The following is an 11,864-nucleotide window of genomic DNA, read 5'->3' on the forward strand; positions in this document are numbered from 1 at the left end:
CAGAACTTTACACAGTACCACACTGGGGTCTCACTGCCTCCCTGAAGATCTGTTAAGAAACAAGTCCCAGTCCTTAAAGGTTCAGGATACATAGACTTTTCGTCTCTCCTTATGCTACGTTGGATGTCTCTCTCTAGTCTAGGGGGGGAAAGAAGAGCCTCCTTTCCTCTACAAATGTTTTTACAAGCAAATTCCCTTCCTTTTACCTTTTCTGTAAAACCCTCAAAGCTCTTCTAGGACTTAAGCTTTTAGAAAACAACACCAGAAAGCCTACAGGCTCTTTCTCTTTCTGTTCTATTTTCTACCTCTTCTGAGTAATGGAGCGTGCAGGGCCACCGCATGTTTGAATGAGGGAGAGAGGCAAGGAAAAACACAGAGAGGGAAAAATTAAGTCATAGTCTCAAAATTCTACTCAGCCATGCAAGTCCAAATGTTTTAACTATTAGAGCAGAGGTTCAAAGAATTAAGGGAGTCTTTAAGAAACAGTGGAGAGAGCAAATGGGTCACTCAAGAGGTGGTGCTTGAGCTGAGCTTTGGAGGTTTCTAGATAAAATCTCGATGAAGATATTCCAGACAAAGGAACCCACATGAGCAGAGGTATGGAGATGGAAATGCACAGAACACACTGGAGCAGTTCTTTCCAACCTTGCAACCTTCGTTTCATTGTAGCGCTCACAGCAAATAGGGTAAACAGAGGCAACCCGCCCTGGCCTCAGCTATCCTAAGCCCCACCTGATCACCCTGACGGCTGAAGGGCTCTCTAGCTCTGCACACCTGTAGCCCACTCCTGGCACGCACCATAGCAGGCTGACTGGGGGGCAGCAGACCAGAACTGGTTATGCAGTTTGACCAGGATCAAATTATTTGGGGTTCATCTCTTGGCGTGGAAATGACCCATAAACTTATCCATTTTAATTTAGGGCTTGTCGTGATCGCTCATTGCTTCCACACTGCACTGCAGTGAAGTGTTGTGCATCACCTACTCTCCCATTCATCACCTGCTCTCTTCTCAATACCCAGACGCTCACTGTGAACACTGATCAGATCTTCCCCATGAACCCTCCCAAATTTGACAAGATCGAGGACATGGCCATGATGACTCACCTGCACGAGCCTGCTGTGCTGTATAACCTCAAAGAGCGCTATGCAGCCTGGATGATCTACGTGAGCGCCCCTTCAACATCTTTTTACATAGTTTATCTCTCCGAGTGAAGACAAGATCCACAAGTTGAATTTTCTGATTTTCCTACAGACCTACTCGGGCCTCTTCTGTGTCACCGTCAACCCCTACAAGTGGCTGCCAGTGTACAAGCCCGAGGTCGTGGCTGCCTACCGAGGCAAAAAGCGCCAGGAGGCCCCGCCCCATATCTTCTCCATCTCTGACAATGCCTATCAGTTCATGCTGACAGGTGAATAATTTTTTATTCATATTTTTTGAAATAGTTCTTCGTTAATTATGCAAATCCTTTATGGGCCTTGGTCATCTGAATGGTGCAATGATCAAAGTGATCTTAGGAGATTCAGATAATTTGGGGATAAAAAGCCAGGAGTGCAACATCTTCTATGACCAGTCATGGTGCATGGCAAGGCCAGTGGTCATGGCAGAAGCTGCACTACACATATGCTTATTTGATGGAATGTGGAACACAAGGAGATGCCCTGCCCCCACCTCCAAAGAACCCCCAGATGGACATACTTGGAAGAGAATTTAGTAGCCACTCGGGAATTGCAAAGTTGGAGAATTGGGTACAGCAGTGTCCCATCACCTGCCTTCTTTCTCAAACTCATGTTCCTCTTTCCCTCCCTAAATTTCCAGAAGGGCACCAGAAGTGGCGATATGCTAATATTGTCATGGCGGTATGCCTAATATCACTTAATGGCTGTTCAACTTTCACCTGTCTTGACTTGGCACAGATACAAGAATTAGAAGCAAGCATTTGAGATCTGAAGACACATTAAAATCATCTGATACAGTGTTGTCCAAACTTCAGTTCCTCTCTCACATCCATTCCTCTCTCACATTTACAATCCTTGCCATTTCTGCAAACTTAATATCGTTCTTTAAATCAATTGAAGTAACATCAATGTAAAGGGAATATTAATATCACTATTTGTATTCATTTGCTATGGCAGCTGTAACAAAGTATCACAGACTGGGTGGCTTACACACCAGAAATGTATTGTCTCTCAGTTCTAGAGGCTAGAAATCTAAGATGAAGGTGTTGGCAGGGTTGGTTCGGTCTGAGGGCCCTAGGAAGAATCTGTTCCATGTCTCTAATTTAACTTCTGTGGTTCGCTTGCAATCTTTGGCATTCCTTGGCTTGCAGAGCATCACTCTGATTTCTACCTTTATCTTCACATGGCATTCTCCCTGTGTGCATGTCTGTCTCCAAATTTCCCTTTTTATAAAGATGCCTGGCATATTGGATTAAGGGCCCACCCTAGTCCAGTACGACCTCATCTTGACTAACTACATCTGCATCTTATTTTCTTCTTATTTTCAAATAAGGTCACATTCTGTGGTACTGAAGTTAGGACTTCAATGTGTGGATTTTAGATCAACACAATTCAATCCATACACTAGTATAAGTGGAAAACCAGTATCACTCTCCACAAATAGAAGGTAAAGGTAAAAGAAAAATGCAATGACAACCGATCAGTGTTTATAAATTCTTATTAGAAGCTGAGTCCTCCCACAAGCTCTGAGCATGAGACTTGCTTCCTTGTTAAAAAGGGAGATGAGAAAGTGCTAGGGAAGAGCTAAAGATCTACAAACGTGAATAACTTTTATACTGTGGGATTCACTACTCACCTCCCAGGCTGTCCGTGCTACACATCTCACATTTGGGAAATCTGCAAATTGTCCCAAAGAAAATTAGGCATGCCCAAATCACACCGCTACTTAATGGCAAAGCCAGAACTAGAGCGCATATTTTCCAACCATCCCCAATGTTGCCCTATTTTTATATCCTGTTTGTGTTTATTTGTTGTGTTTTGCTTCTCTCTACATTCTTAGATCGAGACAACCAGTCCATCCTCATCACGTGAGTAACCCGAATTTGCACCACAATGACTTGGAAACCAGTGCAGTCCCTTCCACTCCCCTTCATCCCTTTTACTTTTAAATCAATAGTGGAGAATCTGGGGCTGGGAAGACTGTGAACACCAAGCGTGTCATTCAATACTTTGCAACAATTGCAGTTCCTGGGGACAAGAAGAAGGAACAGCAGCCAGGTAAAATGCAGGTGAGCAGCCGCATGCACTGCAGGCTTGTGGGAGTAAGTGTAATTACACACTGGGTGAGCACCACGCGTACGCCTGGTGTGTGCTCACGAGATGGGTAAATAGGAAAAACTCTTTCTTTCCTTTCTGTATTCTCACACGGAACACTTCTAACACCAAATGTGTGGGCTTTTCCCACACAATGCAATTCTCCACTTCTCTATGGACACACCAACTCGGGTCCCAAATTTCAATTCAATCCTGATATTATCTCCCTGGAGTTAGAATCAGATCCCATCAGATACCAGCCTAAAATCCAAGCCTCCTGAACTTAGGAAAGACCAGCTCTAAACCAGGGGCTTCCAAAACCCCCTTCTCAGTTTTGATCATTTGCTATAATGACTCACAGAACTCGGGGAAATACTTTACTAACATTATCAGTTTATTATAAAGGACACAACTCAGGAACAGCCAGATGGAAAAGATGCATAGGGCAAAGTATGGGGGAAGTGTCGTGGAGCCCTACTCTGGGTGCACCATCCTCCCGAGACCTTCTACTGCTCACCAACTCAGAAGCTCTCTGAATCTCTTGCGTTAGGATTTTTATAGAGGCTTTAGTACTCAGGCGTGAATGATTAAATCCTTGGCTCAATCTCCAGCCCCTCTCCCCGCCCAAGATGTTGGGGGATGGGGCTGAAAGTTCCCACCTTCTAATCACAAGGCTGGTTCCCCTGGCAACCAGCCCCCATCCTGAGGCTATCCAGGAGCCCCCAGCCCTCAGTCATTCATTAGCATACAAAAGACACTTATCACTTCGGAGATTCCAAGGGGTTTAGGAGTTGTGTGCCAGGAAACTGGCCAAAGACCAAAATATGTATTTCTTATTATATCACAGTATCACATGGGGCAAGGCAGGAAGTGGTTCCACCTACGGGGACTCGGTGCAAGCACTGGCTCCACCAGCAACAGCTGCGTGACCTTGACAGACTCCACATACTCTTCTGGAGAAGGAATGTTTACACCAGCGGTTCTCAAACTGGAGCACACATCAGAATCACCAGCAGGGCTTGTTAACAAGACTGCTGGGCCCCAAGCCCAGAATTTCTGATTGTGCAGGTCTAGGGTGTGACCTCATATTTTGCATTTCTAACAAGTTCCCAGGTAACGTTTGTACTGCTGGTCCAGGGACCACGCCTTGAGAACCGCTGGGTTTGACAATAGTTTCCAAACTTCTCTGGAGCCAGAAGGATAAGCAGTCATGGGGGTGAGGGTGAAAACCCTGCTCTCCATAGTGGACTTCTAAGTAACAATCCTCCTGGAGTACTTTTTTGCCGCTTAAAAAACTTTTGGGGGAACCACTGTTTCTATCATGTAATCGCTTGGGTCATAAGCGTTACTTGCGTTCATTCTATTTCTCCTTCTGAGCACAAATGTCTGTGATATGAGCTGGGTCATGATGCATGCCGCGACAGAGGTACATGTCCCAAAACCTCACGATTTATCATGAAATGTTATCAGAGAAGAAAGGCGGTCTGGATGTCAAGATGGAGGGGGTAATGTTCTGGTCTGGACTCCGGCATGACAAGAAGTCACTTCAGTCCTGTGCTAATAAGAGCTTCTCTAGGGTGGAACCTTGATGACTTCTTGGATGGGGTGGGGGTGAGGCCGTGGGACCCTCCACACATCTGCACTGGTCCCCAGGCTGGGCTGGTTGACATTTCTCCCTGGACCCTGCCCGTAGCACTCACTTTCCAGTCACCAAGGGACTACTTCAGAAAACATCCCAAAGTCCTCTCTTTTCCTCTTCTTGTTTATTATTAGGGAACGCTGGAGGATCAGATCATCCAGGCCAATCCGCTGCTGGAGGCCTTTGGAAATGCCAAGACTGTGAGGAATGACAACTCCTCGAGATTTGTAAGACCCAGTCCAATGCTCAACTACCCTCTGAAAACTGCACCCTCTCCTCAAATGCTGGATATGAAAAATGGCCACATAAACCAAAATATACTGGGCCTTATTCCACCCCCAAGCAATTAGATCAGTCTACCCAACTGAAATATTTTGATACACTTTGAAGAAAGTGTTGGTTTGTTCCTGCAGAGAGGATTTGGCTCTTTCCCTATCTAACCAACTTTGCCTCACAGCATCATGAAGTCACAGTGATTCAAATTTCACAAGTAGAGATAAATTCCTTTATACTAAAATTGGTCTCTCTAGGTTGAAACATTTTAAAATGCAAAGGTCAATTAAGCAATATCCATTGGCTTAGCCAACAAAGGCTTAGTGTAAATTAAGTTAGATTTGACCTTCTCCAAGTCAGGAGGCCTCTGGAGTAAGGAAGACCTAGTGAACGCAGGAATAGAGCTCAAAAATTGGAAATATGTTGATATTGAAGATATAGATGGATTTATTCCATCCTTCAACATTCCACTTAGGATTAGCTCAACCAAAGAGGTATTTACTTCTACCCTGGCAAACAAACGAATATCCAGCCCTCTATTTAATTTCACTAGATTACTTCAACTAGTGGGGCAAGTACTCAGATGTGAAGCTCTCATTTATGCCTATAGTTGCAAAAGTACATCAACATGTCACACATCTCACTAGTTGGATAATCTAAGGCTCACATCTATTGTCACCTCTCAGAGACAAAATGGCTATTGATGAGAAAGTAGACACATCCATCAATGACCGTGGCTCTAGCCTTGACCTTTCTTTTCTTGGACATGCTCTTTGTGCCCTACGCACTGCCCATTTGGACATCTGTCTTCCCAGGAACACAACTAAACCCCTCTTCCTTGCTGGAGGTCTGGGTGCATGTTACACAGCAGAGGTGTGTTACACATGCTTGGACCAAGTCAGTTATTGCCCTAACCCAGCACCACCATAAAGTGGAAGACAATGCCTTCAGGAACTCCCTATCATGACTCACATTTCTTTAGTTCAAAGGCCTCTCCTCCTGGCCCTGACCCAGAAGTCACAATCATTCTGGTTATTCTGTCCTTCCGCCCTCCAAACATTGGCGGGCCAGAGGTGACTTCCATCATCTTCCATTAAGCAGCTAAAAATACGGAAGACCCAACACTTACAATTCACACATATCTACACTGACCCTTCACTAACTTCTCAGGCTTCATTCAGAAAATATTGAGAATACTATTGAGTACTGACCACATTCCAGACTCTGAATGAATGAGCAAGGTAACATTTTTTTCCCCTCAAATTTACTCACAATGTAGTAGAGGGATCAATTAAGCATATAATATAAGAAAGGAGTACACACACACGCATGCACACACGTATATATAAAATGTTACCTCTCACTCCCCCAAAAGGAGGGAATCTAGACCTCAAGTGGTTCTTTTGGGAGCCACAAAGCCTGGCCTGAGCCTGAGCCTGGGAGCTAGATTTACCTGTAATGAGCAATGCAGTATGTGAAACTGAGGAAGAACTCTCAGAAGCAGCATCGAAGTGGGGAGAAAATGAAAGAAAGAAAAGTGATCAGTTCAAAGGTGTTACAAAGAGTTTAAGAATCCAGGTACATGAGAGCAGGATAAAAACCAAGGAGGCAGTCAAGAGTGAAGTGGTCTCCAGCAGAGGGTGGGAGAAGGTGCTGGAGGAGCAGGGTCAGGCGCTGTGGGTAGAGCTGCCCGAGACTTGGCTGACCCCGCCTGGGGACTCTGGGCACCAGACAGGCAGAGAGGAGGGAAGTTCTCACGCTCTGGCATCACTTACTCCCCGACCCTACGCTTCCCACCCATGGGTGGTAGCACCTGTCAGAGGCCAGCCACAGAACCACGCAAGTCTAGTAACTGTGGTGTTTGCCACTGGACAGGGAAAGTTCATTCGGATTCATTTCGGAGCCACAGGAAAGCTGGCATCGGCAGACATCGAAACCTGTGAGTCCAGCCACTCTGCAAATCCCTTGGTCTTTGGCCACAAAGCATCTCTCGGGAACCTGAAATTGCATTATTTTTTGTTACCTTAGATCTCTTGGAAAAATCCAGAGTGACATTTCAGTTATCCAGCGAGAGAAGCTATCATATTTTTTACCAAATCATGTCAAACAAGAAGCCAGAACTCATTGGTAAGCTCTTGGGATATATCGTTCTAATCTTCTAAAGCAGTAATAGTGGGAGAGAAAAGCCCAGGGTAAGTTGCGATGGGATGTTAAAGGATCCTCCTGTTTCACAGACCTGCTTCTGATTTCAACCAACCCCTTTGACTTCCCCTTCGTGAGCCAAGGAGAGGTCACCGTAGCCAGCATCGATGACAGTGAAGAATTGTTGGCCACTGATGTAAGCATTTTATTTACTTGTTTATGCATAGAATTGTTGAGTTTATGATCTGAGAGGCACCTTAGTGAGCTAATGAGAAAAACAGCATCCAGGGATGCTGAGTGATTAGACCCAAGATCTCAGAGAATTGGTACAGACTGCTTCCCTCCCCTCTCAGCTCTACTTGACAAGATTCTGAAATGGGAATCCAGAAGGTTCTCCAGGACAGGTTTTCAGTTCTATTCCCCAGCATTTTAATTGGAATAAAGTTTTTCATTTATAAAGTTTTTAACCTAACATTTGTTGGAAGTTTTTAGGTTATAAAACCATACATGGTTGTTCAAGAAAATTTAGAAAATATGAAAAAGTATAAAGCAGAAAAAAAAAACCCCACTCTGTAGCAGTCTCTCTATTTTTCCTTCTACTTACCACCATAGGCTTCTTGACTTAGGCACCCACCTCCTGACCGTACCCGCCAGGTCTCCTGGACTTTATTTTTGAGGAGTATTTGCAGGATTGATAATCATAACAACAATACTAATAACTAAATACATTGAGTACTAACGTGCACCAGGCACTGGCTTTACCTGCGTTATCTCATTTAAGCCCCAAAAACATGTCTGGGAAAGGTGCCACTATTGCTCCCATTTCATAAATGTGGAAGCTGAGTCTTAAAAAACAAAACAGAACATAATTTGCCTGAAGACGCAGAGTCTGAAAATGACAGAGAAAGAGTTTGAACCCAGGTCTGCCCGACCCCAGAACTTGCATTTTTAATTAAAACACACCATCTCTTTGCAATTTATTGCCACCTCTGCTGCTCTGCGTACACAGAATCTGCAAGAGCTTGTGGAAAGAAGTCTTGTTCTTCCTCCTAGGGACATTGCCCAGTGCTCAGCTTCTTAGCCTTTGGGGGGTGTGACATTTCCAGGTGATGCCAATTGTTTTAAGGCAAGTAGAAAAAATTCAGGATCAAGTAAACTTCAGTTAACTTAAGTCTAGTGGTTAAATGTTTTTAACCAGGTTTCCCCAGTCTTCACCAACTTGCGATCACAGAAGGGGCCAGGTTAATGACTGATGCATGGCTTGCAGCCCCCAAGAAAGGCTGTCCTAAGGAATTCTAAAAGTCACTGTAGGTTCCCTGCAGCCAGGTGCTGTTCCTTCCTCTCACGAAGCTTCTGCTGGATGATGGTTTACGGTAAAATGGAGAGAGAATGCCCCCTTCCCCTAGAGATGGCACTCTCCTAGAGGCTCCCCAGGCAGTAACAATTTCCCTGGACTCCTTTCATGGTTTAGTGAAAAAGTTCTTTCTCTTTTAACCTACAGTGACTCCTCCCTAGCACAGATATATGCACCCCTGAGATGGGATGGATTCAAGGGTTGGCCATCCTGGCCTGGGAATCGCTCCTCCCCACAGTCAGCTCCTGGCATGGGCTCTTCCTCTCCCATTAGGGGGCGCCACCCCAGGAGCTCCTGCTGATGCTGACCTCCTAGGTCTCTCCTGCCAGCTCACCAGACATGTCCAGACATGTTTTGACCCCACCAGTGGGCACTGCTTAGGCTCAAGCTGCAAAGCATGCTACATAATCAACACATGTACCCCAGAGAAGAATGTTTTCATGGAAACCTGTGTGGTAAAAAATGGGCAATGTGGTTATAAAACCGAACAGGCAACTACTGTAGGCTTTGAAGCGACAGAGCCCTGGCCTCAGTCCCAGTCTTATCACATCCTTTCTGTTACCTGGGGCAGGTTACTTCCCCTCGTACAAATCTGGAAATTTGGAAAACTCCATACACTGAGAGGGTCTTCGTGGGAATTTAATGAAATAACACATGGATGGTGCCAACCCAACTCTGATACACAGAAAGGGCTCTGCTAGCATCTGCTCTTTCTCTTTTGAAAAATAATAGTGCCATCCTCGGTGATGGTCCCTTCTGGACAGAACTTACCACACCCCACCCGTAATTCACTTCTTTGAGCAAATGCTGTCTCAAAAAGGAGGAGACATCTTTGCCAGGTAAAAGCTCCCTGTGGATCCCTGAGTCCTGCTGTGACAGCTGTCCTTTTTTGTTTTTCCTCCCAGAATGCCATTGACATTCTGGGCTTCAGCTCAGAGGAGAAGGTGGGGATCTACAAGCTGACGGGGGCTGTGCTGCATTACGGGAACATGAAGTTCAAGCAGAAGCAGCGAGAGGAGCAGGCCGAGCCTGACGGCACTGAAGGTGACCGCCTCTGGGAAGGGGACCAAGATTTGACTCTCCACCTGTGTTCATGTGTGGACTAGGCCACGTGAGATAAACTTTGCATTCATCCCCAGAGATGCTCTTCCAAAACAGTATCAACCAAATTTGGGTTGCCTGAAGCTCATTGCACACGTACTGGGAAGTGCACTCACTCAAAGACTCCTACTGGGGTGAATTCTTTTCTATATATATATATTTATTTAATCTCCTTAATAATTCAGTTTAATATGAAACCTTTATTTTAAATCTTTTAAATCTATCTTCCATCTTAAGCTTTTTTTTTTTGTCTTTTGTCTTTTTTCCGTGTCCGGCATCGGATCGCAACCCTCAGTGTTGCCCCCGTACTGGACCGGGGACCGGCAATGGGATCGCAACCCTCGGCGCTGCTCCCGCACCTCGCTCAGCCAGTGAGCGGGAACCGGTCTGCATGTGGGATCCGAACCCTCAGGTGGGAGCGCCACCGTGCTTCCCAAGCGGCGCACTATCCAGTGCGCCACCGGGCCGGCCCCATCTTAAGCTTTTTTTAAAATGTAAAATATTTTAAGATTTACTTATACATATTTGTGGGGTACAGTGTGTTGTTTCAATACATGCAAATACTGCCCAATGATCCAGTTAGGGTAGAGAGCATGGTTTTGTACCCATTATTCTACCACTTCTCCCCTCCCGGCCTCTGATAACCATTATTCCACTCTATTTGGTGAATTCTCTTTTTTTATTTTTTTTTTAAAGATGACCAGTAAGGGGGTCTCAACCTTTGACTTGGTGTTGTCAGCACCACGCTCTCCCAAGTGAGCTAACCGGCCATCCCTATATGGGACCCAAACCCGTAGCCTTGATGTTATCAGCACCGCACTCTCCCAAGTGAGCCATGGGCCGGCCCTTATTTGGTGAATTCTTTAAAAACAGAAAGCATTCTTATGAATGAATAATCACCATCCACTCCACTATCCCTCACCATCCCAGTTTGCCTGTTTTTTTTACAGTAAACTTTTATGAGAGGATACTGTTAAGTGAACCTGACTTCTCCCTGTGTGCATCACTGATAATGTCCAGGATACTGTCCTAATCATTCTGGCCTAAAGTGAAGCCTTTGGTAAAGTGGGGACCAAGTTTCCTTCCTCCTGTCACTTCCACCCCTGACATTTGTTGAACCTGACCCTGAACCAAGGTCTTGTTGAACAAATCTTCTTTCTCGTAACTCTTATCTGGCTGACCCCACCATCACCCTCTGCCTCATCCCTAAGAGGCCTGGAAGTAGAGCAGAGGGTAGCAGGAGGGGCTGAACAGAGACAGGACTCAACCCTCCCCATATGTCCTACTCTTTGGTCCTCTTATTTCTCACTATGCTTCTGACCAGTTCCCTGAGTAAAAAAGGCTGGCAACAGGGGTCAGCCCTGATAATTCTACCTTTGATTACATCTCTATAGTGTGTGAAGCAATGTGTTTGAAACACTTAGGTAATAAAAGGGAACTGTAGCCATGACTTAAAGCCCAGGAAAATCTACATGACTTTATCAGTGTCCCATAAAGGCTCACCTGATTAGGTTAGGTATGCCCGAGGTAATCTCTCTTTTAATTAACTCAGAGTCAACTGATTAGTAACCTCATCATGAGAGTGACATCCCACCATATTCAAAGGTTCCATCCACACTCAAGTGGAAGAGATTATACAGGCTATGTACAGGGGGCGCAAGTCTTGGGACCCGCCCTAGCATCCTGCCCATCACACTGTACATGCTAAGTAACAGGAGAGAAACTCAAAGTGTCTGGGGCAGGAAGCACTTCTGACTGGGGTAATCAGGGAAGGCCTCCTAGAGTAGGGGGTACTGACCTTGGACTTTGAAGGATGAGTAGGATTCTGAAAGATGTGAGGGAGAGGACAGTCTAGGCAGAAGAATGTTATGAGTAAGGGGGCAGAGTAAGAAACGTAATGGGGACTGGGGGACATAGAGTGGCCCACTTTGGCTATAGAACAGGATATGTGTAGCTGTATTAGTCTGTTTCTGTTGCTTATAACAAAATACACGGAACTGGGTAATTTATAAGAAAACAAATGTATTGCTTAATGTTTTGGAGGCTGGAAAGTCCAAAGTTCAGGGAACACATCTGGTGAGTCTT

The 11,864-nt window shown here is 45.3% G+C and overlaps 1 protein-coding gene across 1 annotated transcript in view; it reads left to right on the top strand.

Moving 5' to 3' along the window:
- The window catches only part of MYH13 (myosin, heavy chain 13, skeletal muscle), a 53,941-nt gene that overhangs the window by 1,921 nt on the left and 40,156 nt on the right, over positions 1-11,864 (top strand). The window contains exons 2-10 of the mRNA XM_008572952.1: positions 1,008-1,164; positions 1,253-1,409; positions 3,017-3,044; positions 3,134-3,245; positions 5,044-5,136; positions 7,058-7,121; positions 7,211-7,309; positions 7,417-7,520; positions 9,584-9,722. Of these exons, the coding sequence (XP_008571174.1) occupies positions 1,008-1,164; positions 1,253-1,409; positions 3,017-3,044; positions 3,134-3,245; positions 5,044-5,136; positions 7,058-7,121; positions 7,211-7,309; positions 7,417-7,520; positions 9,584-9,722 (953 nt within the window). The remainder of the gene's footprint in view (positions 1-1,007; positions 1,165-1,252; positions 1,410-3,016; positions 3,045-3,133; positions 3,246-5,043; positions 5,137-7,057; positions 7,122-7,210; positions 7,310-7,416; positions 7,521-9,583; positions 9,723-11,864) is intronic.

Source organism: Galeopterus variegatus, unplaced genomic scaffold (assembly GCF_000696425.1).
Source record: "Galeopterus variegatus unplaced genomic scaffold, G_variegatus-3.0.2 Scaffold852, whole genome shotgun sequence".
Lineage (NCBI taxonomy): Eukaryota > Metazoa > Chordata > Mammalia > Dermoptera > Cynocephalidae > Galeopterus > Galeopterus variegatus.